General features: G+C 58.1%; 6 protein-coding genes and 2 non-coding genes across 8 annotated transcripts, besides 1 other annotated feature; 4 read left to right on the forward strand and 4 right to left on the reverse strand.

The window, feature by feature from the left end:
* Window positions 1-374: 374 nt before the first annotated feature.
* On the reverse strand, window positions 375-2,675 carry CYME_CMI022C (hypothetical protein, conserved; the record flags this gene model as incomplete). Its single annotated transcript, XM_005536163.1, has 1 exon — window positions 375-2,675. The coding sequence occupies one exon, from the start codon at window positions 2,673-2,675 to the stop codon at window positions 375-377; it is 2,301 nt and encodes a 766-aa protein (XP_005536220.1).
* A 1,605-nt stretch (window positions 2,676-4,280) lies between these two features.
* Window positions 4,281-5,321, forward strand: CYME_CMI023C (hypothetical protein; the record flags this gene model as incomplete). Its single annotated transcript, XM_005536164.1, has 1 exon — window positions 4,281-5,321. The coding sequence occupies one exon, from the start codon at window positions 4,281-4,283 to the stop codon at window positions 5,319-5,321; it is 1,041 nt and encodes a 346-aa protein (XP_005536221.1).
* CYME_CMI024T lies at window positions 4,856-6,762 on the reverse strand. The gene has a single exon (XR_002461317.1). It is a non-coding gene; the product is annotated as a hypothetical transcript (transcript).
* Window positions 6,763-6,859: 97 nt separating this feature from the next.
* On the forward strand, window positions 6,860-10,182 carry CYME_CMI025T. Its single transcript, XR_002461318.1, has one exon. It is a non-coding gene; the product is annotated as a hypothetical transcript (transcript).
* Window positions 8,934-11,258, reverse strand: CYME_CMI026C (similar to cyclin M2; the record flags this gene model as incomplete). Its single annotated transcript, XM_005536165.1, has 1 exon — window positions 8,934-11,258. The coding sequence occupies one exon, from the start codon at window positions 11,256-11,258 to the stop codon at window positions 8,934-8,936; it is 2,325 nt and encodes a 774-aa protein (XP_005536222.1).
* A 2,371-nt stretch (window positions 11,259-13,629) lies between these two features.
* Window positions 13,630-16,746, forward strand: CYME_CMI027C (probable AAA ATPase associated with peroxisome biosynthesis PEX1; the record flags this gene model as incomplete). The annotated part of the gene is made up of 1 exon (XM_005536166.1): window positions 13,630-16,746. One exon carries the CDS (start codon window positions 13,630-13,632, stop codon window positions 16,744-16,746), a length of 3,117 nt encoding a protein of 1,038 aa, XP_005536223.1.
* Window positions 16,747-18,933: 2,187 nt separating this feature from the next.
* Window positions 18,934-19,812: a sequence feature (possible transcribed region).
* Window positions 19,813-20,087: 275 nt separating this feature from the next.
* Window positions 20,088-21,383, reverse strand: CYME_CMI029C (probable C-14 sterol reductase; the record flags this gene model as incomplete). The annotated part of the gene is made up of 1 exon (XM_005536167.1): window positions 20,088-21,383. The coding sequence occupies one exon, from the start codon at window positions 21,381-21,383 to the stop codon at window positions 20,088-20,090; it is 1,296 nt and encodes a 431-aa protein (XP_005536224.1).
* A 1,159-nt stretch (window positions 21,384-22,542) lies between these two features.
* On the forward strand, window positions 22,543-25,353 carry CYME_CMI030C (hypothetical protein; the record flags this gene model as incomplete). Its single annotated transcript, XM_005536168.1, has 1 exon — window positions 22,543-25,353. One exon carries the CDS (start codon window positions 22,543-22,545, stop codon window positions 25,351-25,353), a length of 2,811 nt encoding a protein of 936 aa, XP_005536225.1.
* Between the last annotated feature and the right edge of the window lie 362 nt (window positions 25,354-25,715).

A 25,715-nucleotide genomic window follows, 5' to 3' on the forward strand; every position in this document is an offset into this window, starting at 1 on the left:
GAGGCTTCGCAAATCCTGCTGAGCCCCGGGAACGCAACAGATTCCAGCGGGAACACGTCGAAGACGCCACTCCGACACCCCGCCAACGAACCCCATTCCTACCTATGCATCAGCGCGCCCGCATTCCTGCTCCCTGAACATCCAAGCTCCACATCGAAAGCAAACTCAGAAAATAAATCACAAACACCAAAAACGGTGCAAGCAGATCCGTGTTCCATGTAAATCCTTCCCTTTATGGATCTCCGATCGAGGTCGCGACAGGAGTGCAAGCTATGGGCGTACCCGCGCATCCAGGAGCTGCTCTCGCGATACCCACAACCCCAGATGATGCTCCGCGTTGCAGCGTATGCATACTCCAGGTGCCGCGTTTTCGACTACGCCGCCCATCGGTGAACGCTTCCAGAGCGCCCACCTATATAGATCTCGTTGCGATCCTCGTGGTAGTAGACAGCGGTCACGTCACTGAGCGCTCGACGTTCCTCGAACGAGTCACGATGCGCCCGGATTCGGCCTAGGCAAAGTCCGGTAGGAATGTGTGCGATCCAGAGTGAGCCGCTGTGGACGTCGTAGATCTCCGAAAGCGGACGCTGCAGTTGACCAGCTCGCAACCGTTCACTGGAGCTAGTACCGGGTACCGATGCGAACTGGTGATCGCTCGTCGAAGAGGGTGCCTGCAACGTCGGTGTTCCTTTGGCGAGCGATGGTAGCGCAGGTCGTACCTGCGGACGCACCCCTGACGCGCTACTATCCCCTGGGGCAGTGGCGCTTGCGTCAGGTGTCGGACCCAGCACAGGTGCTCCATCCATGGACGTCGACGTCGACGACGACTGCGGCGTCACTGCGGTATTCGGGTCAGCGTCGGATGCGTCCGGATCGTCGTCACGCGGATGCTCATTCGCGTCGCTCGCTGCCTGATAAGATACCAAAATATCCTGTGCAGCGGATATGTAGAGGGTATTGTTCGCTGCTGCCGAGATGGCACGGGACGGATGCTGTCTCGAGAGCCGTTGAACAACGGGTCGAGCACGAAAGTCCCAAACCTGAATCTCCTGATCCCGGAAGACAAGAAACAATTTGGTCTCGTACAGAAAGATGAAATGGTGAGGCGTCAGGTGCTGTGAACCGAGAAGCTCCTGCTCCGTACTGGTGCGCAGATCGACGATACGGAGGTTCACGCCCTCCTGTTTCACCAGCAGGCGATCGTGGAAGAGCTCGATGAACTCTATCTTGCGAGATCGGTTCAGCAAGTAAAAGAGTTCATGTCGCACGGCGCCGGTTTCGATATCCACAAACTGGAGCGGCACATGGCTTCCGACGCGCTGATAGATGAGCAACATCACGCCCGGTGACACCTTGATCTCGGCGATAGAGCGACACGCGATCCGGTAGAGGCTTTGGTAGGTTGTCAGGTCCCATACTGTGTAGCTGCGATCGTTGGCACTGAAGGTAAGCACCTTGCCGTTGACATCGTCAAATTCGACAAACCCCGGCCAACTGAGGCATTCGCTCGTAAAGATAGGGATGCTGTCTTCAGGCTGGCCTCGCGCGATGGCGTCCATCGGGATGCTGCGACAACGAAGTCGCAGGAAGCGATCTTCGTGCCGCACGGAGACAGTGATGAGCGCTCGATTGGCCTTGTTGAGGAAGATAGAGCGCACGACTTCATCAGGGCTCAGGTTCAAGCAGCAGAGACGCTTTCGTGTAACAGTCTGGAACGCTGTACAGACCCCGTTGGCCGTCAAGGTGAAGAGCAGATCGCCGAAAGCGACGATTTCTACCACGCCGGCACGCCGTTGAAGCAACGGAAGCGAGAAGCTCCGGTTGCTGTCGTTGGCGTCGTAGGTCTCGCGGAGACGGAGGCCGCGAAAGCGGCACAAGAGCGTTTGTCGATGCAACGCATGTTCGGGCAGAATGCCGGTCTCACGACGACGCAGGGCATCGAGCGGCTGGAATCGCCACTGCAGCGCGGAGGAAGCACGCTGCAACCCGTGCCCTGCTCCAGCATTGAAACCGAGTTTCGATGCTGCTTCGATGGACACGGGCGTCGACGACAAGCCCACCGGCGCTGCCGCACATGAGAATGAACCGCAACCAAGTCTTCGTCGCTTCTTCGTCGCCTGGGTTAGAGGTTCACAAGCGTCAGCCATTGGGGTCGCTTCGACCGCGCCAGGCGACACGCGCTGGGATTGGTAGACTCGGGCTGGCCAGTATGCAGTCGTGCGTGCGCTCGTTTCTTGGCTACAAGTTGCAACATCGTTCGAAATACTTGAGCACTGACTAGACGTCAACGCTGGAAGAGGGAACAGCGTGGACGAAGACTCCGGCGAGCGCGCAGACTTGCCACGTGGCGAGGCATCTCCGGCAGGAGCGCCCGCATACGTGCGGGTTGCCCCCGGTCGTGGGCTCTGCGCACACAAGTACTGCGCCGCGTGCCGATCATCTTCGCTGAGCAGCGAACATACGTCACCAGCGAGCTCGGAAGCGCCCGCTGCGTCACTCAGAAGCGCCACAGCTTCTCGGCGCCAGCGTTCGCACGACGCATTTTCGAAACGCTGTCGGGGAACGTACACCACCGAAGGCGAAAGAAACACCTTGCTCTTTCCAGACCAAACCTGGCGCGGTCCGCAGTCAGTGCATGCACCCTTGGTACCGTCTGTGTGCACGGCGGAAGACATGAAGCCTGTTGACGGAAACAGGAACTTCACCTCGGGCGCAGTCAACCCAGGTCCAGGTGTCGACGTGTACTCGCGTGTCTGCACGACTTGTGTACAAAGCGCGTACGTACAGCGCACGTCCAGACGAGTTCTCAGTACCGCTTGTATTTTGTACGCGCGGTGCTTTCCCCAATACTCAAGGTTTGCACGAGTGTGTGCCCAGACAGACACGTATTCGCGAGCAGCGGGCGAACGGAGTCGCAGCGCAGGCACCCCGTGCGGCCCTCCGCAGACTTGTAAAATCGCAACCGCTGCTGCCCTGACTGCGGGTATGAGCGGTGTGTCGCCCGCAGGCCGTTGCGATTTGGAGCGCGACTGGCGGCGCTGTTGCCGCGTCGAAAGCCGATAACGCCTGGAGGAGGCGGCGGCGGCGGCGCACCGGTGGTGCTTCAATGCACAATGCAGATCGCTGGGTGCAGATGGGATGAATATGGTCTAATTTGTATATTTATGGTATGTGCCATGGAGGCGGCGGCGGCATGCACGGTAGCCGAGTGGTCGCTGCTGATCCTGGGCGCGTGCACCTGCAGCAATCCCGCGGGAGATGCGCCGCTGCTGGCAACGCCTGGGGCAGCGGCTACCGCTCTGCACCAGACAGTGTGCCCTGACGTGCCACCAGCCTCCGATTCGTCATTCCGACGGAGACCAGGGCTTCTGTCTAGTCGGCGATTCGGTTGGGTAACGGGGCATGGCGGGCGCTGATCCCCGTTCAGGACACGATCCGGGACGACGGGTGCGTCGCCGGCTTCTTCGCTGTGCGGAGACGTGCGCATGCAATTGGGTATTGTTTGGAGGGCGTCGGATCGCTTCCGCACGAACCGCGGCATCCCCGAGAGCGTGGCGGGTATCGGTATTCGGAAGATCGTCCAGCAGCCAAGATGCACCAGAAACCAATACTCATGCTTCGCTCTGGAGAAGACGCTTCCTCCGTGCGATCCACCGGGTGCCTTGTGCCTGTCATGAGCATCCATAACGGTAACGCCAACGGCTCTAGCGCCCGCTTCGGCATGACACCTCGTGAGCGGGCGTCTCTGTTGGCCCACACTGGTAGACGTCAACTCAAAGCACGCATCGCCCGACGCCGTGTCAGGACTCGCGGGCGGTGTCAGCCTCGATAGTCGGCGCACACAGACCTGCCCTGAGACCTCCGATACGCCCGATCGGGGACCGTTCGATACGCTGCCTCCCGCGAGCGCATCGGAGGCGAGAGCACACCCAGCCAGCGGGCCCGGGGTGCCGTGCGCAGCGGCCAGGCGCGCGCGCACACACACGCGCACGCGTGGCATTCAGCAGTTTCGCACAACGCCACCGAAACGACGGCGTATGAGAAGACTATCGCGCTCACTTGTTTCGTACAGAGTACTTTACACGCTGCGACGCCCAGTGCGGTAAACTTGTCCCGAGAACGCTCTACTTCCTTCATAGCTCACTCAGAATTCACAAATGCTCGTTTCGAGTACAGTTTTCGCTAACCACAAGGGCGGATGCGGCAAGTCGGTCCTGTTATTCCAGTCCGCTGCGGAGTACGCGCTGGCGCACCCTGATCAGCACGTACTGGTCGTGGACATGACCGTGGTTGGCGACCTGACGCGTCTTTTCCTCGGCGGAGACTCGTTTGAGCGCTCTTCATCGGTAAGTTTGAGCGACTTTGTGGCTGTCCACGGAGGCACAACCAAACTCCTCTTTGATTGCCTCGCGTTCGAGCTGGGGTTCCAGTCCGGGGCGCTGCGCGAGACTGCGACCACAGCGAGTGGGAGCAGCGGCAGTGGCCCGCTCTCCTTCGTGAGTCGTTTGCGGCAGACGTTTGGCGGTGGCACGGGCAGTGAGGACAAGAGCGCTGGTGGCAGCGGAGGTGCCTACCGTTTCCCTGTGGAAAAATACCTGCTTCGTGTCGCAGACGTCAATACACACATTCCTGCAAATATCTACCTATCCATGTCGAGCGGTGGTGGATCCCAGCATCCGTTCCGGCTCACTGAGCGCCTCACTGTGGTCCAGGGCCTTCGCCGCGCTTTCCAGCAAGCGCCCGCCTCGTATAAGGTTCTGTTCGATACCGACGGCGACCTGCACTTCTCCGACTATACCCGGATCGCTATTGGTGTCGCAGACCATTTGGTGGTGCCACTCTTCCCCTCGTTTACGGACTTCCACCGCGTCGAGACGTTTATGGAGGAGCTCTTCCAAATGCGTCAGAACGGAGAGACTGACGCCAAGGTACAGCTCATGGTCTGGAACAATGTCGATGTGCACTACAATCGGCCATGGTTGCCGGTATCCCGAAACGTGACGCCCACCAAGGCAGCTCAAACGGTGATTGAGAAACTCAACTCGCTACTGGCTGGGGTCGCAGCTCAGTATAGTACGCTTTTCGTGCAGCCCATTCCGGATAATGCAAGCCCCGTGGAAGCCAGTGAGCACTTTTCGGAAACGAGCTCCATGATCATGCGAACCTTCGGGGTAACCGGTATGGCTAGCGCGGATCTGGGCATTCCTTTTGCCTGCATGCAACCAGGCACTCTGACTGGTGGCGCCGTCGAGTACCACGTCAGCGCCGAAATGCTGGAGCTGCTACGCGCGAATGTGCGCGAGCTCGCCGATGTGCTCTGAACGGCTGCGGTGATTCTGTGACCTCGAAAGGTCGTATGCCAGACGTATCGTTTTTTCTGACAGTATCAGGTACAATGCAGTGTTCACGCTGGTGCGGAGACAGGCGACCGTCCGTTGCCGATTTTTCGCAGAATGGCGTTCAGGGCGGAGGCGGTATATCGGCACGAACACAGACACCACGAGCGATGCAGGCCACGCTTCTGAGTGCGCCAGTGGTGCCGGTGCCGGCACTCGTCGCGGAGCAGGGCATGTTCTCCGACGCTGGCACTGTTCCCGAATATCTGGTTCGTTTTGGAATTCTGTAATGTGAAAAAGGTTTCGAGAGCGTGCACCCCGATGAACGGATCACCCTGATGCCAAGTGATGGATTTCCTGTCGTGCCCGAAAAGCGACAAACAGGTAGAGTTGGTTAGCGACACGAGGACACAGGGTGCGTCCCGCGTCGGCATGCGCGATGCCTGCAGGCAGCGAGCACAGCCCCCAGAGACTGGACTCTAGGATGGACGTGACGCGCGGGTACCACTGGTACTGCTCGCAGCACCCGTCGCCTCTGTGTCCGGTAGTCTGTATCCTTGAAGATGGGCGCCCCCCAGAGACTGGACTTTAGGATGGACGTGACGCGCGGGTACCACTGGTACTGCTCGCAGCACCCGTCGCCTCTGTGTCCGGTAGTCTGCATCCTTGAAGATGGGCGCACCCCAGAGACTGGACTTTAGGATGGACGTGACGCGCGGGTACCACTGGTACTGCTCGCAGCACCCGTCGCCTCTGTGTCCGGTAGTCTGTATCCTTGAAGATGGGCGCCCCCCAGAGACTGGACTTTAGGATGGACGTGACGCGCGGGTACCACTGGTACTGCTCGCAGCACCCGTCGCCTCTGTGTCCGGTAGTCTGTATCCTTGAAGATGGGCGCACGCACGCACGCACGCACGCATACATACATACATACATACATACATACATACATACATACATACATACATACATACATACATACATACATACATACATACATACATACATACATACATACATACATACATACATACAGTGCACGGGCGCGACTCTACCGGACGGTGCACGGGTAACGCACGGCCTATGCGCGGCCGCCTCGTTCACCCGACAGCGACGGCCGCATATAGGCCTGACCACTTCCAGTATATGTTCTTATGGGTGTTTGTGCAAGCGTAATAGTCGCAGGGTGCCCGGTTACGCGTAAGCGTTCGCTCTGCGTGTTGAGCGTGCAAGCACCGCAGCGTTGCCCTACCGCTGCCGGGTGCCTGCGTAGCGAGCTTTGAACCGCATCCTTTCCGCATCGCACGGACCTCTAGACCGTTTCCCCGTGGATACCATGTTAGCTTCTTTCATCCAAACGTATAAACACATCTTTTGTTACGAAAAAGCCCCAGGTTCAGGCTGGAATAGAGCGCACAAGCATCACATCCGCTGTGCTGCCTGCGATACCGTTCGGCACGGGCGCGCCCGCGTCGCCATCGGCAGGCGCGCGCGCAGACGAGTGTGCGCGCTGGTGATAGGTCACTGGGGAGGCCTCGCAGGCGCCTCGACAAACGCACTCGAAAAGTTCCGCAAGTATTTTCCTGTACTACCCTCTAAATCTGTATAAATCTTATTGGTGACAGGATATTCGACTTTGAAAAGTGCTTTGCGGCATCCGACCTAGCTACTTGTCGGGTGATGCTACGCGATCGGCTCTACGCTGTCGCCGTTGGTTGTGCAGCTGCGGCAGGGTTTTCTTGGCACTTGTCCCGTCTGGTCGGAGAGCAGCCTGCGCAAGCGGTCGCGTGCAGACGCGAGCAGCTCGGGACAAGTGGTGTACGACCGCAGCTCCACTACGACTGGCAAAGCGCGGGCCGTAGAGTCATCCCGGACCTGGTGCCTTTTGCAGCTGCCGGGACAGTGCAGCAGAAGCAGTCGCAGCAGCAGCAGCAGCTTGAAAATCTGGAGCAGTTTCTTCGTCGACGCTGGGCTTTCACGTGGAACGAAAGCATCAACGCGCTACTGGATGCCTTGCAACAGTTAGATGCGGAACGACTCCAGCGATATCCACGTGAGTTGTGGCAGCGATGGCGGCGACAGCAATCTGTATGAGCCCCGGGTACCGCGAGTTGCGGATGGATATGCGACTTGCACGAGAAGCCGAAAGATTGATGCGTTTCTGGTGCGCTCCGAGGAGGTTGAATGGAGGTTCGCGACGCGTTTGACACGGGTCTCGTGGCGCCGCGGATCGTTCTGCAACAACCGGCCGCATGCTCGCTTCGACGCCGTCTGGTACGGTTTCGCAGGCTTTGGTATCGCATTTCTCGGAAGCAGCGCAAGCGGCATCGGATGCGTGGAAAGAAAGTGAGACACGGGTTGGTTACAGAGCCGTCCCCGGATTCCGGCATGCGTTACTCGCGCTTCGTACGCACTGCAAAGCGTACGCGTTCACGTTATCCAGTCGCGCAGCATGCGCATCGCGTCGGTTGCGTCGACTGAGGCGAACCCCGTGTCGAGCGCATTCCCAGGTGAGTCGGGGTCCCTGGTACGGTTGCAGTCACGCGACGCCTGCGCCCTCGACGATGCGTGCCCGGCGGTGCATGCTCAGCTTATCAAGCAGCCGCTATGAATACCGCCGCAGCCGCCGCCACGGAAATGCACCATGTGCGTCATCTGGGTTGCACCCGGCACGAGGCTGACATTCGAATACTTTTTAAGGAAAGCCCCCGGTGCCGAGGTACACGCGTGCTGCCGCCTGGCATGGACAAACCGTACCCGTTGCCAAATATGCAGAATGCACCTTGCCATCCTTACCAAGATACATTGAGATCCTGCACGCGCTCAGGTCGAGGACGCATGCGTGTCATTCACTGCAAACAAGATACTTGCATCTTTCCAGATGCTTCCGAATGCGTATATGCTGCATACGCTCAGGAGAATGGCAATACCGGGTCCTATACAAACGCTGGGTCTTTACACGAGCTCCATCGCAGAGACGCCCCGCATGAAATACAGACTAGATCAACCTTGTCACTCGTTGGACGCCGAGCCTACCTACCGCACTACCCCTACAGAGAGCATACGGCTTTGCCAGACTCCAACGGGCACCTGTGCGGCGACGACACCAGCATGTCCATGCGGCTGCACGCATTCCATATGCATGCGTGCGCCTCGTGACTGCAGCGTGAAAGGCCGCGCTTGGAGAACGCATATAAAAAGCGCTTTGGAACTGTTTGTGACGCTCTTTACGAACTGCGTATGCGTCACTGATGATCGCTGTAGGCGCCGCGAGATTTGTCGACTCGGGCAGAGCGTCTGGCTTCGCAAACGAGCGCCTTGAACCTGACGCCATCGACGTATAGGCAGCTCGTGGCGAAGATTTCTGGCGCGAGGGTGCATACCATGCACGATCCAGGCCGTTTTTCTGTTGCTTACTCGGTGCCATGTTGCTTGCCTGTGTCTCGTTTTGGATCAGGTTCACAGGCGCGATCATGCGCTGGTCACTGTGGACGCGCGTGGTCGTCCACCGTGCCTTGTTGAGCGTGCTTCGCAACGGTGCGTGTCCATGAGGCAGCCCTGCCGCTGCCCGAGTGTTGAATAAATACCTCCAGAGCATTACTCCATGGGTCCAGGTCGGGGCAAGCGGGCGGCAAGCAGCAGGCGCCGCAGCAACGTGCGCTCTGTCGACCGGGCCGTAGACTGCCCTGCTGCGCATGCGCCCGTCTCATCTGGGCTAGCGTGGGAGCGCTCTGTTGACAAGGCATCGTCGCTGCTGTGGCCCCTGATCGGCCAGAAGCGTGTGCGAAACCTGGAACTAGCCGCACACATCGTGCTGGGCGCCACCTGTTGTTCTCGTTCTTGCTGCTGCTGCTGCTGCTGCTCCGCTGCTGTGCCGGGTGCGGCAGCCTCGAGGTCCGCCAAGCCCGACCGAGTCACATCTGTCATTTGAATGCAGTATGCGGAACGACTCCGACGAATGGACAAGGCGTCGTCGTAGCCTTCGTCAATTTCATCGTCGGCTTCGTCTTCAGGATCACTATAGTGGCTGCTTGCGCCGATTTCGGCTCGCCTTGGGGCATCAGGACCCGAAATAACCAGATCACCGGCACCCTGCACCACTGGATCTCCATACGAGGATCCACTCGGCGGGATTGCAGAGGCTGCCAACGAATCGTAACTCGTCGAGGCCGATGACGGTAGCGGAGCTGTTCGACCTGCGATAGCCGACGACGACCCGTTTCCCGTGTCATCGGTTCCGTCGAGCGACATCCGCTGATTGTCCAACAACGATACGCCGGGCTGCGAATGCAGCGACGCGGTCGAATCCCTGCGATCTTGCGCTGCTGTGGGCAGCAACGAAGGGCCGTCGGTGCCGTCGGCCGATGCCGCCCGCGCAGCACTGCCCGGGGCATCCGTCGACTTTTTAGGCCTTCGCGGTACGGTTTCGCTGGTGTCTTTGCGACGACCGCGCAGCGCTAGCTTTTTCAGGTCAACCTCCCGAATGGAGATGTAGCCCGCGCCGCGCAGCCGCGATAACGGCATTCGCATACCCAGCACCGCGCGACTACTCAACGTGTCGGGAGCGCCGTGCGCACCGTAGCTGCTCGAGAGCAGCATCGAGGTCGTCGCCGAGCGCGCTAGGTCGATTGAGCGACGCGGAAGGGTTATGTCACTGGTTGCGATTGGCGCTGGGGCACCGCCGCCTGCTCTGGTGGCGACCGCCTCCGCAGGTCGAGCTGCAGACGCTTCGCAGCTCCGGGAGGTGCCATACCCGGCCACAGTACCGCTGCTGGCGGACAGGAAGCGCTCGGCATGTGCACGTGTGACGGGCTGTTTGCTCTGCATATCATAGTAAACATCGGATTCGTCCACAATCTCCTGCTTCAGCAAATCTTCAATGATATCTTCCAAGGTGACGATGCCTAAAAAGTGGCGCTCCTTGGGTCGCTTACTCTGTGGGCGCTCATAAACAATAGCCATATGACTGTGCCCGCGCTGAAACTCTGCCAGCAGCACCTCCAGGCTGGTGCTTCTCGAGACCTCCAACGGTGCCGTAGCGATCACACAGCGATCCGCGTAGCGCAACATGATATCGCGCACGGTAAGGCGCTCGCTCGGCGAGTACGCAATAAGACCTTTCACCAGCAGGTAAGCAACGATATTATCGCGGGCACCGTCGTAGAGCGGCACCCGAGAATGCCCCTTGTGGACCAATTCGAGGGCAAGCCTACTGTCCAGCACCTGATCCAGGGAGAGCATGTACACATCATCAGCAGCAGTCATGACGTCCCCTGCGGTACGTTCGCGCAGCATCAGGGTCGCCTGCAACATTGCCGACTCCTCGCGGCCGAGGTCGCCGACGTGGTGTTCATCCATGAACTGGAGAAGCGAGCTCAACTCGTTCCGGTTCATTGCTCGCACGCCTAGCACACTCTTGCCCACGGTCTTGTCGAGAATCCAGGCCAGCGGGAAGGTTATCGGGTAAAAGACAACCAGCACGATACGCATGACTCGGGCACAAGCGGCTGCTAGGCGCAAACCATACGCTGGTTGCAGCGCGTACACAACAGGGAGCATGTTGCCGAAGACAAACACCAGCGCGGTCGACAGGACCAGCGACATGCCCGTACCGCCCGATAGCAGCGCATCTGCGAGCAGGGCGGTAAGCTCCTGGGCACCCGTACTGATCAGGACGAGCGTCACGAGCAACAAGTTTCCGCGCCTCCGCAGTGGAAGCAGCGTCAGTGCTTGCTGTTGGTATGCACTCCGCGTGTCCTTGCTTAGCGCTTCCAAATAAACCACATCGATAGAGAACAGGGCCTGTGCCAGCGCCGCTGTCACTGCACACAACGCCACCGTTATGAGTAACGCTCCAACGAGTACTGGAAAGCGCACGCGCTCCAGGGAAGGAACTCCGGCTGCTGGTGCTCGGCCAGACATGACCTCGATCACCAGCAGCCAATCAGGGCTGGAGTTCCCCGACGTACCCCAGTAGCTCGATAGTGTACGCGGTACGGAACCTGTTCGGTAACCGCTCAAGACGCCCGCCTGCACCCAGAGGTCCAGGTCGCTGGACGCGTTTACCAGCCAGCACAGCGCCGCGTTCCGGAGCGTTCGCTCTACGGCCTCCCCGTGTGACTCGAGTTCGGTTTGACGTCCACACGCCCGCCCGCACGCACGCACACACACACACACACAAACAGCCAAGGAAATACGGTACCGGTCGTGGTAGTCGAACAAGGCTGCTGTCGGGGTCGTGCGGGCAGCGCCCCAGCGCACATAGTGCTACCGTTGCGACGCGCCCGCCTCTACATCCACGGTCGGTGAACATCAAGTGGTGGACTGCTCGCTATTTGCCTGATTTTCGACTTCTATTCCCGGAGTTTCTTCTGGGGTGTACAGGCTCGACATTGAAATCCTAGTAAGAAATGCTTACGGATCCATGTATCATAGTATGCGTCTCAGTCACGTCTTTGGAGTGATTTGTTCGACGCTTTGCCGCTGGAACTCGGTACGTTCACAGAATCACGATGCCTCACGTCGCCGTCGAACAGGCTTTCGTCGAATAACCGGTATCACGATCAGATTCGCACGTACGGGTTACACGCTTCTCCTTTGTGCATGTGCGGCATGCTAGAATCATGCACGTTTCAAGCTTTATGCTTGATGGCGCAAGGGCGCAGGAAATCCCACCGCTAGCGTGACGGCTATGAAAGTCATCGTCGTCTGCTGGCGACATGTTCACCAGCTCAAGCCGAATAATCGCTGAACTTGTCTCATCGGATAATCAATTTCGTTCGAAAGACATATCGTTCTCTCTTTGTGGCTTTCTAGGAGACGCCATGCAACTGCGGCACGACACTTGTCGCTGGGTATGCGGCCAGAGGCTCTGGTCTCCTATTGTTTTGCATGGACATGGGTCCTGTAATTGGACTTTATTCATCGCAGCAATCGTTTCTAGTACAGGCTGCGTCACCGCTTTGTATGAAAGGGGCGTAGACGGATCGAAACCTTTCGAGTTGGTGTCCAGTCCGGAGTTTCCATCCAGTCCTTTTTCATCACGGATAACATTGCATGCAAAAAATCATTGATCAAATGGAGCAGCGTGCGCTTGTGCGTGCAGTGGGCAACGTATTCGCCGAGGATTGATACCGCCCAGGAGAAACCCGTGCTCATAGGCCACGGCACCTGATGTCGAAATGGAGAAGGGAATCGAGTGCATCCTTCCGCACCCAGCAAGGCTATGCATCGAGCATGCACATGTCGCCGAGCGGCGCTCAGAGAAGGACGCGGACGAGATGGTAGTGGTGTTGGTGATGCTGGTAGTACTGCGAAGGACACTTGGAAAGCCCTAACCACAGTCAAAGGTCATCGCTGCGAGCAGCACACCGGGGCTGTATCCCAAGAACATGAGAATTACAAGCGAAGTATAGACCGTAACTACCCTCTGTACATGAAATGCGTAGAAAACTGCTGGGAGCAACGTAACAGGGACTCGAACTGTACCATGAACATCCCTCGACTGCTGACAATGCAGCTGAAGGGAAGGATAGACCGGCTTACGTAAAGCCGCCGATGCGGGAGAGGAAACGGGAACAGTCGCAGAAAAAGCGCGCCAAAGCTTGTGTCGAACAAAATGGGAAGACATTCATGATTTAGGCTATACGCCGGCCTTAGCTTGGCAGACCTGCTCCATGCTATGCTGAGACGGGTATGGGCGGCAGACAGACACGCGGATGCGCAAAGCTATGCACCACACACATTCATGGGGTAAACATGCGCATGCTGAATCCGTGATATGTATGGTTGCAGGCTGATTTTGCTGATGCTGCAGCGACGACACATTTGTGTATAAAACTGTACAGTTTATCCCATAACATACCCTAGGATACCACAGCGCAGTGCGATGACGCCTCCTGAATCGCGACCCCATCCGGTAACTACGATAGACTACGCCACACGCTCCGTTTCAGAACGGCGAGTGCCACCACTGCCTACACCCGACTTTGCCCTGGGCGACGACGACGACGACGACGACTACCCGGTGTCGTTTCATCACCTGCGCTCAGCGAGTTGCCCTGCCGCTCCTTGAATGCACCACCAAAGACCGAGCCTGGCGGAGCAGCGAAGCCAAAGCGCTAAGCTCTAGCTCCTGGAGAGGTTCGCGGCGCGCCTGGAGAAAGCGCCTGCAGTGTGGCCAAGGACTCACACTGGTCTCCAGAATAGCTTCGGTGCGGCACGCTCGTTACATTGGTGGCACGTTTCCGCGAACTGTGACGGGTAACGAAGCTTTTGAATCGAACGTTGGTCTATGGGTACCCAGACTCTAGTGCCGGACGAGAAAAGCACGAATGCTACCATAACGTGCGTTCTGCGAGCCACGAACCGCTTTCGAGACTGCTTTGTTGCAGTGCCGTCGGCGCTGGCAGCGTTCCTTGAAAAGTCTCTGCCTCCTACCGGCAGTTCGACAACCAGCGCGGTGGCAGAGGCGCAACTCGCACGCACTCTCCAAGAACATGTCGTGCCGTTGCTTCTCAACAACCAGCTGTTGGTCGGCTGGCATCGTGGTCGTCTCTCTCGTACCATAGCTACACGGCTGCGTCCAGAGGTGGAGATCGCGTCGGAGCTTGCAGCATGCAACGGTCTGCTGGTGCGCGATGCCGCACCTGCCGTGTCGTCGACTGCGCAAACGACTACAGCAGCAGCAGCAGCAGCAGCAGCAGCGCCCGTGCACCGTAGAGCCTCTGCGGCGGCCAGACCGGACCTGCCAACAGCGTCACCGCCGCCCGGCGACAGCCGAACAAAGCCGGGGAACAGAGCATCCGCAGATGCCAGTCTGGAAACGGTGACTGTTCAAGTTTCCGTCGTACCCCGAAACGAACTGGAGATAGCGGAGCGTGTTATTCTCGAAGCGCTGGACGAAGAGAATTGGCAACGGCTGCACCAGCACCGAGAATGGATTGAGCGAGAGCTCCTGCGCCAACTCCGACTTGTACAATGGGATCAATGCATCCCTATCTATCTAGTGGATCAGCCACAGCCTGTGCTTGTTACGGTGCGCCAAGTTCGCATCACCGAGACGGTCGCACTGAAGCAGCATTTGCTGGGCGCTGCCGGCACTCACAACTCGCTCGTGCAGGGATCCGTTCGTGGCTATTGGCTGAGTTTGGGCACTGAATTGGTTTTCGTTCCACCGGGCTGGGCTGCAGGCTCCGCGACTGACGACGACGGGAATGCGTCGCCGAACGCTGTCTCACACAACATGAAACCAGAGCTTCGGGTCCGCGTAGTACCAGCAGTTGGTGAAGTCGACGGTCCAGAGTGCCTGGGTGCAACGGGAACCGTCCACCCGGAGACGCTTATAGCCCTGGGCATGCCACGCAAGCAGTTGCTGGATACCAGTAGTAACAGCAGCAGCAGCACCAAGACACCTGCAGCGTCGCTGGTGCTCGTGTGGGAGCCAGCGGATGCCGCTACAGATGCTCCGGGGTCAGTGGTGTTGTCTGTAACCGTCGATTCGAGCGTACCGCCCTTTCACGTTCGAACTGCATACGCACCGCCGTTCTGCTGGGCGCGGGCGCACGACCTCTGCGTTGGAACTGGCCGGGACTCCTCGGCTGCGTCCTCGATTCGACGCTACGACTGGGGCCAACTGCCTGTTGTGTACGGCAACCAGAGCGGCAAGCAACTGGTGGAATACCTTGTGGAAGCTTTGGAGCCAGTTTTTGCCGCATATCAAAGCACGCCGCCGGTTCGGTTTTCGCGCTTACAGGGACGCGTTGTGCTCCTCGGCGGTGCCGCTGGCTCCGGTAAGTCGCATGTCGCCTGGGCAATCGCCATGCATTGTAGCTTGCGCTGTCGTCTGCAACCACGGCCCGTGTACATCCCATGTCGCTCTATCTTCCAGTCTGGGGCGAGCTACCACAGCGAAGGGATCCGCCAGCTACTCGATGACCTAGTCGGAGGCATGGCTGGTCGACCCGCCGTTCTTGTACTGGACGATTTGGATGCGCTTTTGGCTGACGAGACCGGTATCGCCAGCGCTGGAATAACGAACGCTTCCAGTGGACGGGCGCTGGGCTTGCCGAACCTCATGGAGCAGATTGCTGCCGTCCTGGAACGTTGCACACAGCTCGCCAACGTAGCCATCATCGTTACCGTGACGATGGAACGCGTAGGCACCGCTGCGGGACCGCTGCTCCCCGGCGGCATAAGCGGTGACGTGCTGGACACGCGACATGAACTTCCCTTGCCCAGCACTGAACAGGAGAAAAGTGCTTTTGCAGGTCGAGTACACGAGAGTGAAATTGCCGATCTGCACACCCCGGCAGACTTGCTTAAAGTCGCGCTGCTTCGGAGCATCTTCAAAGATGAAGCAGAGGCGGTATCTGCAACCGGTGCCCTGCAGCCGCTGCTGGGCAACGCGCTGGTGACCCCGACGGATGTTGCCGGAACTGACCAACCGGTACTCGCGGATCTGGGCGGGCTCGAGAAAGCGAAAACCGTTCTCGTGGACACTTTCGTGCTACCACTACGCTTTCCAGTCATCTATCGCCAGGCACCGATTCGCTTACCAGCCGGTGTACTGCTCTACGGGATGCCGGGCACGGGAAAGACGGCATTAGTGCAAGCCGCCGTTGCCGAAGCGGGCCTCCGGCTTGTGCACATCAAGGGTCCTGAGCTCCTGAACAAGTACGTGGGTGCCAGCGAAGCCTCCGTGCGAGCGCTCTTCTCCAAGGCACGACAGCAACGGCCTTGTGTGATCTTTTTCGATGAATTCGAAAGCCTTGCCCCGAAGCGAGGCGGGACCGGTGAGCGCAGTACCGGCGTCACTGACCGCATCGTGAACGCTTTATTAACGGAAATGGATGGCGTTGAATCTCTGGACACTGGCGTGTTTGTGGTCGCAGCGACATGTCGCCCGGATCTGGTGGATCCTGCGCTGTTGCGGCCCGGACGTATTGATCAGTGGATTCGACTGGACCCGCCAGCGCACATGTCAGAGCGTCAAGCGATCCTCCAGCGGTGTACCCGGGACTGGTTCATCATCGATAGGCGCACTGGACAGCCACTTGATGACGCTCAGCGGGAAAAGCTGCTTGCGATGCTCGCGGAGCAAACATCTGGATCAACGGGAGCCGATCTGGCTGCGCTGTGCTCCTCGACGCTGATCTGCGCTGAGAAGCGCATGGCGGCAGAGGCAGCATCGGGAACTGTGCTCGCTGCAGCAACGACTGCGAGCACACTGCACGTGACTGAACAACTTGTGGTGCTACCTGAGGACTTTACTGCAGCACTCAGTACGCACCGCGTTTCGCTGCCTGCGTCGGAGCGTCAACTGTACCTCTGGGCTATGGCGCAGTTTGAGGGCAAGCGCGCCACCGACCAAGCCATGGACCATGGATCGAGACGCGTGATGTTGCAATAGGGAGGATGCACAGAAGGAAGGGTTGCTTGCTTGCTTGCTTGCTTGCTTGCTTGCTTGCTTGCTTGCTGATGCTGCAGGCACTCGAAAGCGAGGATGCGAGACCAGCGCACGTCCACTCTGGCTGTTCCGTTAGACCGCACTGGTACCGCGTACAGCGATGCACAGCCGGGTCACTGCTGCGTCGTCTCGTGTGCCCATACCATTCAGTTCGTCGCTGTGGTTATGAGGTTGACGTCCCGTTTCTGGGCTCTGAGCGCCGCGCTGTCAAGTAGGATGCGACATCTGGAGCGCGCTCCGGGGTTATCTTTTACTGGGCCTCGCATGATTTTGGCGACCAATTTCCATCATCATGCAGAATCGATATCTGGTGGCTGGGGGAAACGATAACGCGAGCACTGCATCTCGCTTCGGATCTCATAAACGACATCGAAGCGGACGATACTGCACTCGTGTACGCGCGTGTATGTATCATAATGGCAGTAACCCACTGTATAACGATATCCGCAGCGCGCAGCACGACCGTCTAACGACCAGCGCGGCGCTTTGGAACGCACTCTACGAGAACGACGTCAAGTGACAGGTCCCGCCGGCCTGGTACAGGATACTTTGTGCAGCTGGTACACGCTCCAAGGCCAGATCAGTCTGCTTGGAACGAAGCCTCACCGATGGTCTGCATGCGCTGAACCAGTGAGCCTGTACCGACCTGGAGGCATCGAGAAGGTGCTGTATGCGATCGGCATGACCGAGTTAGACCAGGTGCGGGGAACCAGGTACTGCGGTCCGTGGCTTGCTCCAACGAAAGCACCGAAACCGGGACGATCCTGGGCTCATTCCACGCATCATTGACGAGCAAGGCGAGCTCCTCCTGGAGCCCGCTCCCGAGCGCCTCCCAAACAGATACATGGACACAGCTGGTACCCGAAACGTTCAGACGCCCAGAAGCATCCGGATATCTGCGCGCGGATATTGCCGGGAACCTCCTGCTTCAACGATACGCACTGCTTCAAGTTTGTAACGATTCCAAATGAATGCTCCTTGTTGACTCCATATGGGACAAACAGATACATGGACACAGCTGGTACCCGAAACGTTCAGACGCCCAGCAGCATCCGGATATCTGCGCGCGGGTATTGCCGGGAACCTCCTGCTTCAACGATACGCACTGCTTCAAGTTTGTAACGATTCCAAATGAATGCTCCTTGTTGACTCCATATGGGACAAACAGATACATGGACACAGCTGGTACCCGAAACGTTCAGAGGCCCAGCAGCATCCGGATATCTGCGCGCGGATATTGCCGGGAACCTCCTGCTTCAACGATACGCACTGCTTCAAGTTTGTAACGATTCCAAATGAATGCTCCTTGTTGACTCCATATGGGACAAACAGATACATGGACACAGCTGGTACCCGAAACGTTCAGACGCCCAGAAGCATCCGGATATCTGCGCGCGGGTATTGCCGGGAACCTCCTGCTTCAACGATACGCACTGCTTCAAGTTTGTAACGATTCCAAATGAATGCTCCTTGTTGACTCCATATGGGACAAACAGATACATGGACACAGCTGGTACCCGAAACGTTCAGACGCCCAGAAGCATCCGGATATCTGCGCGCGGGTATTGCCGGGAACCTCCTGCTTCAACGATACGCACTGCTTCAAGTTTGTAACGATTCCAAATGAATGCTCCTTGTTGACTCCATATGGGACAAACAGATACATGGACACAGCTGGTACCCGAAACGTTCAGACGCCCAGCAGCATCCGGATATCTGCGCGCGGGTATTGCCGGGAACCTCCTGCTTCAACGATACGCACTGCTTCAAGTTTGTAACGATTCCAAATGAATGCTCCTTGTTGACTCCATATGTGACAAACAGATACATGGACACAGCTGGTACCCGAAACGTTCAGACGCCCAGAAGCATCCGGATATCTGCGCGCGGGTATTGCCGGGAACCTCCTGCTTCAACGATACGCACTGCTTCAAGTTTGTAACGATTCCAAATGAATGCTCCTTGTTGACTCCATATGGGACAAACAGATACATGGACACAGCTGGTACCCGAAACGTTCAGACGCCCAGAAGCATCCGGATATCTGCGCGCGGGTATTGCCGGGAACCTCCTGCTTCAACGATACGCACTGCTTCAAGTTTGTAACGATTCCAAATGAATGCTCCTTGTTGACTCCATATGGGACAAACAGATACATGGACACAGCTGGTACCCGAAACGTTCAGACGCCCAGAAGCATCCGGATATCTGCGCGCGGATATTGCCGGGAACCTCCTGCTTCAACGATACGCACTGCTTCAAGTTTGTAACGATTCCAAATGAATGCTCCTTGTTGACTCCATATGGGACAAACAGATACATGGACACAGCTGGTACCCGAAACGTTCAGACGCCCAGAAGCATCCGGATATCTGCGCGCGGGTATTGCCGGGAACCTCCTGCTTCAACGATACGCACTGCTTCAAGTTTGTAACGATTCCAAATGAATGCTCCTTGTTGACTCCATATGGGACAAACAGATACATGGACACAGCTGGTACCCGAAACGTTCAGACGCCCAGCAGCATCCGGATATCTGCGCGCGGGTATTGCCGGGAACCTCCTGCTTCAACGATACGCACTGCTTCAAGTTTGTAACGATTCCAAATGAATGCTCCTTGTTGACTCCATATGTGACAAACAGATACATGGACACAGCTGGTACCCGAAACGTTCAGACGCCCAGCAGCATCCGGATATCTGCGCGCGGGTATTGCCGGAAACCTCCTGCTTCAACGATACGCACTGCTTCAAGTTTGTAACGATTCCAAATGAATGCTCCTTGTTGACTCCATATGTGAATGTGTGTTTGCGTGCGCATGGCATGCATGCATCCGATTTTCCCCATCTTTACATATTTGTATCAATATGTTTCGGAGCATGTGCATGGACCGGCCTGCACCCTTCGCGTCCTCTACTCGCGTATACACGTAACCTTCTCACCGGTTATCCGTGAAGCCGTTTGTTCACGTCGACAGGAATCCTTCAGTCTGCGTATAAACGTATCGATATTTCAGTAGATCTGTGTATCCATGCACGTGTGCAATCGGGCGGGAAAAGCTTCAGGGGCACCACGATACCGAGCTCTTGCGTTACGATGGTACAAAAAGAGTCCTGGTCTGATGCTTGCGCCGCACGTTTGAAGACGTACGGTATTCAAGCGATTCCTACAAAATACAGGCGAACGAACGAACGAACGAACGACCTAATTTTACTGGGAACAGCTCCGGGTTCCATATCAAGGCATGCGTTATGTGCGCACTAGACAAGCGTATCGGGCGGTCTCACCAGACTCCGGGGAGGAGCACGTAGGGAACAGCTTCGCAGTAGGCGCGCCACGCGGCGCCATACTTTTGTCGACAGCGAGCTTCATCACGCTGACTTCGGTGAATCAAAAGCAGCAGTAAATAGAAAAAATATATAAACGCAACAAAACGGTACGCTCCGCCAAGCGTCGGCATGCTGAACGCCAGTGCAAGCAGCAAATCTCCGAGGTAGTTCGAGTGACGGGCTACACTCCACCAACCAGAGGCTAAAAGTCGACCGCCACCAAAGGTGCGATTCACGGCTTTGGTTGCGGTTCCATGCGTCACACCCGTCTGGGACGTCTCGCGCTCGAGGCGGTGCCAACGAGGTATGCCGCGCGACCAGCTGACGAACCAGCTGCTAACTGGTCGCTGAGAGTCCCTCTTGAAAGCATCTTTCTGCGAGTTTGCAGAGCGGAAAATCCATCCACCAAGCACTACGGTAATCAGCGTGCCCAGCAAAAGCCCTACCGACATACGCCGTTGATCGTGCACCAGACACCACGCTGGAGTACTGAAAACGAACGGGATGAACACCAGGTCGCCCCAGATCAACATCAGACCAAAATGTTCCGCAACAATATCCCAAGTCGTGGTCATCTTGCTCTCGTGCCAAAAGTAGTCCAGGATGTAACCATTCATGATCAGCTGCGTCAGCAGCATGCGCGTTGTTACACGGCCTAGAGCGTGCCACTGCTTGGCAGCAATGGAGAGGTTGAGCAACATCCAACCGATCATCGATGGCCGTAGCCAGAAAAACTTGAGCTCAAACCGACCCAAGTGCGGGTTCAGTTCGGCACCGAGAATAAAGTCTCGCAGCCAAGACCGCTGACTGGGTCCGGTGCTCGCGGAGGCCCGCGATCGCCAACGCTGGCGAAGCAGCAACAACGTGGCAAGACTCCATGCCAGCAGGTTTGCTGCCGCCAGAAACGCACCCACGTTATCCGCAAGATAGGACCAGGTCCAAGCGCCCAGCCCAGAGCCCAGAGCAGCCCATATCGCCACCGTAGACCCCAGCACAGCGAGACCGTTGCACTTGTAGTGAATGCGCTTAGAGCCATCCGCGGGAATCGTTCCCGGGTAGACCCAACCGGGAAGCGCTTCGCTCAAAAGGGCAAGAACACCAATGTAAACGAGCAGCTGGAGCGTTGCCAGGGAAACGTTTCGAAAAGTAAGCGAGCAGCCCAGCTCCCGGGCCGCTACAACAAACCAGCGCCAGTCGCAGGCGAGGGCCAAACCCACGACAGCAACCAAGAGGGCGTAGGTCAGTGCCATCAACGCTCTGATGTTCGTGACTTGAGCTCAGGGGGCAGACGCTGCACCCGACTTGCTGGTACTCGCGTCACCCTGCCCAGTGAAGTACGCACCGCACAAGAGGGGCGCTGCGGACGACTCCAACGTCCACAGGATACCGCACAGGGGTACCGCTCGGTAAGAGCGAAACGTCCAAGTACAAGAGTGCCTCTACAACTGGAACACGACAAGCAACCTCAACGTTCACGTACGACTGCCGCACGGAACGTTCCAAGGACGTCTCGGTGAAGCCAATGACTTGGAGTCGAGGTCGTGCGGCGGACGCCAGCGTCGACAGAACGCTGCCGAGCGCACCAGCAACGCCCGAGGAGACCGACTCAGAAGCGACGCAACTTTAGAAGCAAGCTGTAGACGTCCGGAACTAGTCTGGCTCAGTGCTTAACGAACGGAAGTCTCGTGCGCGTCCAGAAACATCTGGTTAGACGGACGAACTCTAGACTCTAAAAAGACCGGGAGAAAGCTTGAGAAGAACCCCAGTCTGAAGGACACCTTCTCGCTTTGAGACGACGCTGGTGGTGGTGCAGTACCTGAGCCAAGGGCTCTTCGAGCAGGTAACGCGGACACCAGAGACCAGAGGCTGTGCGCTTGAACGTTTAGGTAAGGGCGCTGCCTCTGATCCCGAGTCTGAGTCCGGGATCACCGAGCAGCAAGCCTGTACTGGACTTGGCGCCCGGGACGTGCCACTGCACAAGCACCGTCCAGCGCTTCAAACAACAGCACGGTGCCCAGGCTACAGAATTGCATTGTGTATTTGGTTTCGAAACGGCCGGGTAGCAACGCACCCGGCGCTTGGCTGATGACTGGTTGCGGGGAACAGTACTACTACTACTACTGCTGCTGCTGCTGCTGCTGCTGCTGCTAGAATCGCAAACTTTTCTCTGCAGTCCAGTTGTTTAACAACCAAGCGCCACTAGACTAGCGCTCGTGCAAAACGCCGCGCTGTACTCCGAACTGCTTCAGTGCAGTCCCGGTACCGCAGCCGGTGCACCTACGCCATATCTTGAACGACGACTCGGTGCATGCCCGGGGGAAACACGACGCGGCCACGGGACTCGACTCTGGTGACGCGACACAACAGACAGGGCACCGCTTCGCGAGCACAACGCACCGGCATACCGCAATGTCGTCACTTGAGCCGGGAAAATACCCGAGCGGACCCCGTCTTGTGCGACCTCGGATCGAACTCTTCCGGGAGGGATGCCCCTGCGGCAGCATTGCCGCCGGCCAAGTCCAGCTCTATCCGCAAGGCCTGCCTGCCGAGGCGCTCAAAACGCTGGAGACCCAAACACGAGACGTTGCCAACGTCGACCAGCTCGACTGGGAGGCGCTGCACGCTGACTGGTTCGCAGCACAACGCTCGCATGGTCTACGTCAGAAAGCGACCAATCATCGCCTCCCAATACCAAAGCACCCTCTGAACTTACAGTTCAGCGCCGATGAAGTGCTCGTTGGACCCGCTCTGGAACCAGTCGCATCGACACCTGAAACCAAGAGCACACGCGAATCCACATCTTCATCTACCGTGGAACAGGACAAACTCGACCTCTCCCGTCAACAAGTGATTCTCCGAGGCCATGCGGTACTCCAGGTCGGTGATGCCGCCATCCGGGCCCCCGGCATGCTCCTGGATATGCCACGCGGCATCGTGCAGGCCGCGGGACCCGTCATCTGTCGATGGGGGGCGTATCAGAATCCGCCACTGGCGGCTCCGTCAACCTCTTCTGTGGCGGATGCTCCTTCAACGTCACAGGCAGAGGACTGGTCGCCTCACGGCGGTGTTCTGGTGGGCGGGCGCTGCACCTACGACCTGGAGCAGCGCCGACTGACCTGTGATCGGGTCGCGGGTGCACTGCGGATCCACAGGGCGGTACCTGACCAGGAAGAGCATTTACTGCCAGCTCTGGAGACGTTTGATGAGGTCACCGCGCTTGGCCTACCCTGGGGCCGAAGCTTCTTCCGTCGTCTGAAGGACAGTGAACCGCAGGGTGCTCGCGGCTGGCAAACGCGCTCTCGAGCTTCGAACAGCGCCTACCGACAAACGGCACAGACGAATATCGTTCAACCGGAGGCTGCTGCTGCTGCTGCTGCTGGAAGCCGCCCTCATGACAGGGATATGCAAACTCTCGCAACAATGAGTACCTACGACCCCGAGGCCGCTTACTTGCGGCTTCGTGCGGAACGAGTGCAACTTCGTATGGGACCCGCACGCCTTCGCGAATGGGTCGCCGACCAACCCCGGCTCGCGGAGGCTATTCACTTCAGCGAACGTGCCCTCTACGATGCGCGACTCGAGTGGGATCCCAGTAGTGGACCGAAACACCCCGGTGCACAGCTCGAGGCGAGTCGGTTGTGCTGGCACGACCGGCCACACCAGGAGCCGGAAATGCGTATCCAGCGTGCGCTGCTGAAGGTCAACAAACGTTTGGCGCTGCCCGTGTTGCAGCGTCAACTGAGCCTCGGCCAAGGAGGTCTCTCTCCTGCCGCTCTCGACCAGTTGTTGGATCTGGGTCGCAGTATGACGCGATTTGCGTACGATGTGGAGCAGCACGGCGGTTTCTACCTCTCTTGGCCGCTCTGGACGGATTCACTCCAGGCACCAGCTGGTACTCGTGTACACGGGCAAGTCGATCTTCTGACGCGCTTGGCGGCTTCGATACCTTTTCTGCGTCGTTGGGTTCTGCACGCATCGCTCGCGTTGCGTAACCAGAGAACCAGTTTTGGTCGCATTCGTGCACATGTGCAGTTCTGGCTCGAGCAGCCGTCAACGTCGGCTCGGAGTAGCGGACGCATCGCTGTCGTAGCGGGCAGTGGCGAGGCGTCAGACGACGACCGTTTGGTGCCTGCTGGTGCTACGGCAGGTGCCGCGCATCCGACGGAGGCCAGCTCGCGGTTAACTGCGGAAAACCCCCGCCAGCGTCAGCAGATGCGGCAGGCGCTCGTAGCGGACGCTGCACTTGCAGCAGCGCGTAGCAGCACATCGAGCCGCAACTCGACGGAGTTGAACGTGAGCGCTGCGAGACGCCCCGCTCTTCGCGATGGATTGCGTAGCTCGGGGCGTGTCGAGCTGCTTTTCGGTGGATCGCGATCCTTCCAGCTATCGTATCATTCGGATGAGGTTGCGTTTCAGCCGTTTCTGCCCCTGGAGGTGCACGCTACCGCAGACGAGGTCACATGGCCGCTTCCACGCAGCTGTCCGTGGACCCGACTCGGCCGTCACTGGCTCGCGCGAGGTACGCTCTGGCAACGGCGACGTGTTTCGGCACCGGAGCCACGAGCCCGCGTCCTCGAGGGTGTGCATATCGGGTACGAACGGGTGGATGCGGCGGTGCTGCCGTCGAGTGCACTGCTATCGACTGTGCCCGCTCGTAGCGTTGTCCGAACGGACGAGCGGGTCCAGCGGATGGTGATTCAGTACGGAGTGCAGGTAGAGAGCCTGCTCTATGCAGGTCGACGCACGCGTGCCCAGCGCACTCGACCGTACCTGGCGAGTTTTGCGGCGTTGGATGCTCGACTCGAACGTACGCGATGCTCGTTTGACCAAGAGCCGTGGACGCTACGCGGTGCGCTGGTAGGCGGTCTACGCGCCCAGTTCGGATGTTTCCAGCGTCGCTTTTTGGACGCCACCGGATTCCTCATACGCGTGCGACAATCGTTTGGAGTGCCGAGTCCACTGCTTTACCAGTACGAGGCGTTTCCGACGAGTCTGCACCTGGGTTGCGGTCAACAGGTCTGGGGACCCTTGCGCGTAGCCGCTGAACGGGTCTGGCTCTACTGCAGCGGGTACTCGTCGCCGTTGTGCGCTGCAAAGGACTCGTTTGTGCCGCTAGAGACCAATTACGTTGTTGAATGGCAACAACCAACGTTTAAGATTGGCATGATTTGGAGTGCTGAACGCCACCAGGGCCAAGTGCGCGCCTCCATGACCTGGTAATGCGCCCCGGTAAAGCGTAGGGCATTCTGTTTCTATTTCGTATCCGAAAGCAGCGTTGCTCAGTGAGCGCGCCGGAGCGCAGCATGCGCCGACGTTTTCTGCGTCCTGAAGAGTGGCGATGGTATGGCGAGCGCAGTGCGGAGTGAGGATGCGCAGGCGTTGAAGCACGTGCGACGCTTTGGAGACGCTGGTGAGGCAAACGCACTTTGCCTGCAACGGCGTGATGCGTTCTTGGTGCATTGCTTGATCGCCAGCGCACCCAGTGCACCAGTGGCATGCGCGCTTGAACATTGTTTCAGGCGTGAAAACGCAGCAGGTAGCGGTCTGGGCTCGCAGGTCTCTAGTCCCCGGCAGCAAAGCGA

The sequence above is a fragment of the Cyanidioschyzon merolae genome, chromosome 9, assembly GCF_000091205.1.
Source record: "Cyanidioschyzon merolae strain 10D DNA, chromosome 9, complete genome".
In the NCBI taxonomy this organism is placed as follows: Eukaryota; Rhodophyta; class Bangiophyceae; order Cyanidiales; family Cyanidiaceae; genus Cyanidioschyzon; species Cyanidioschyzon merolae.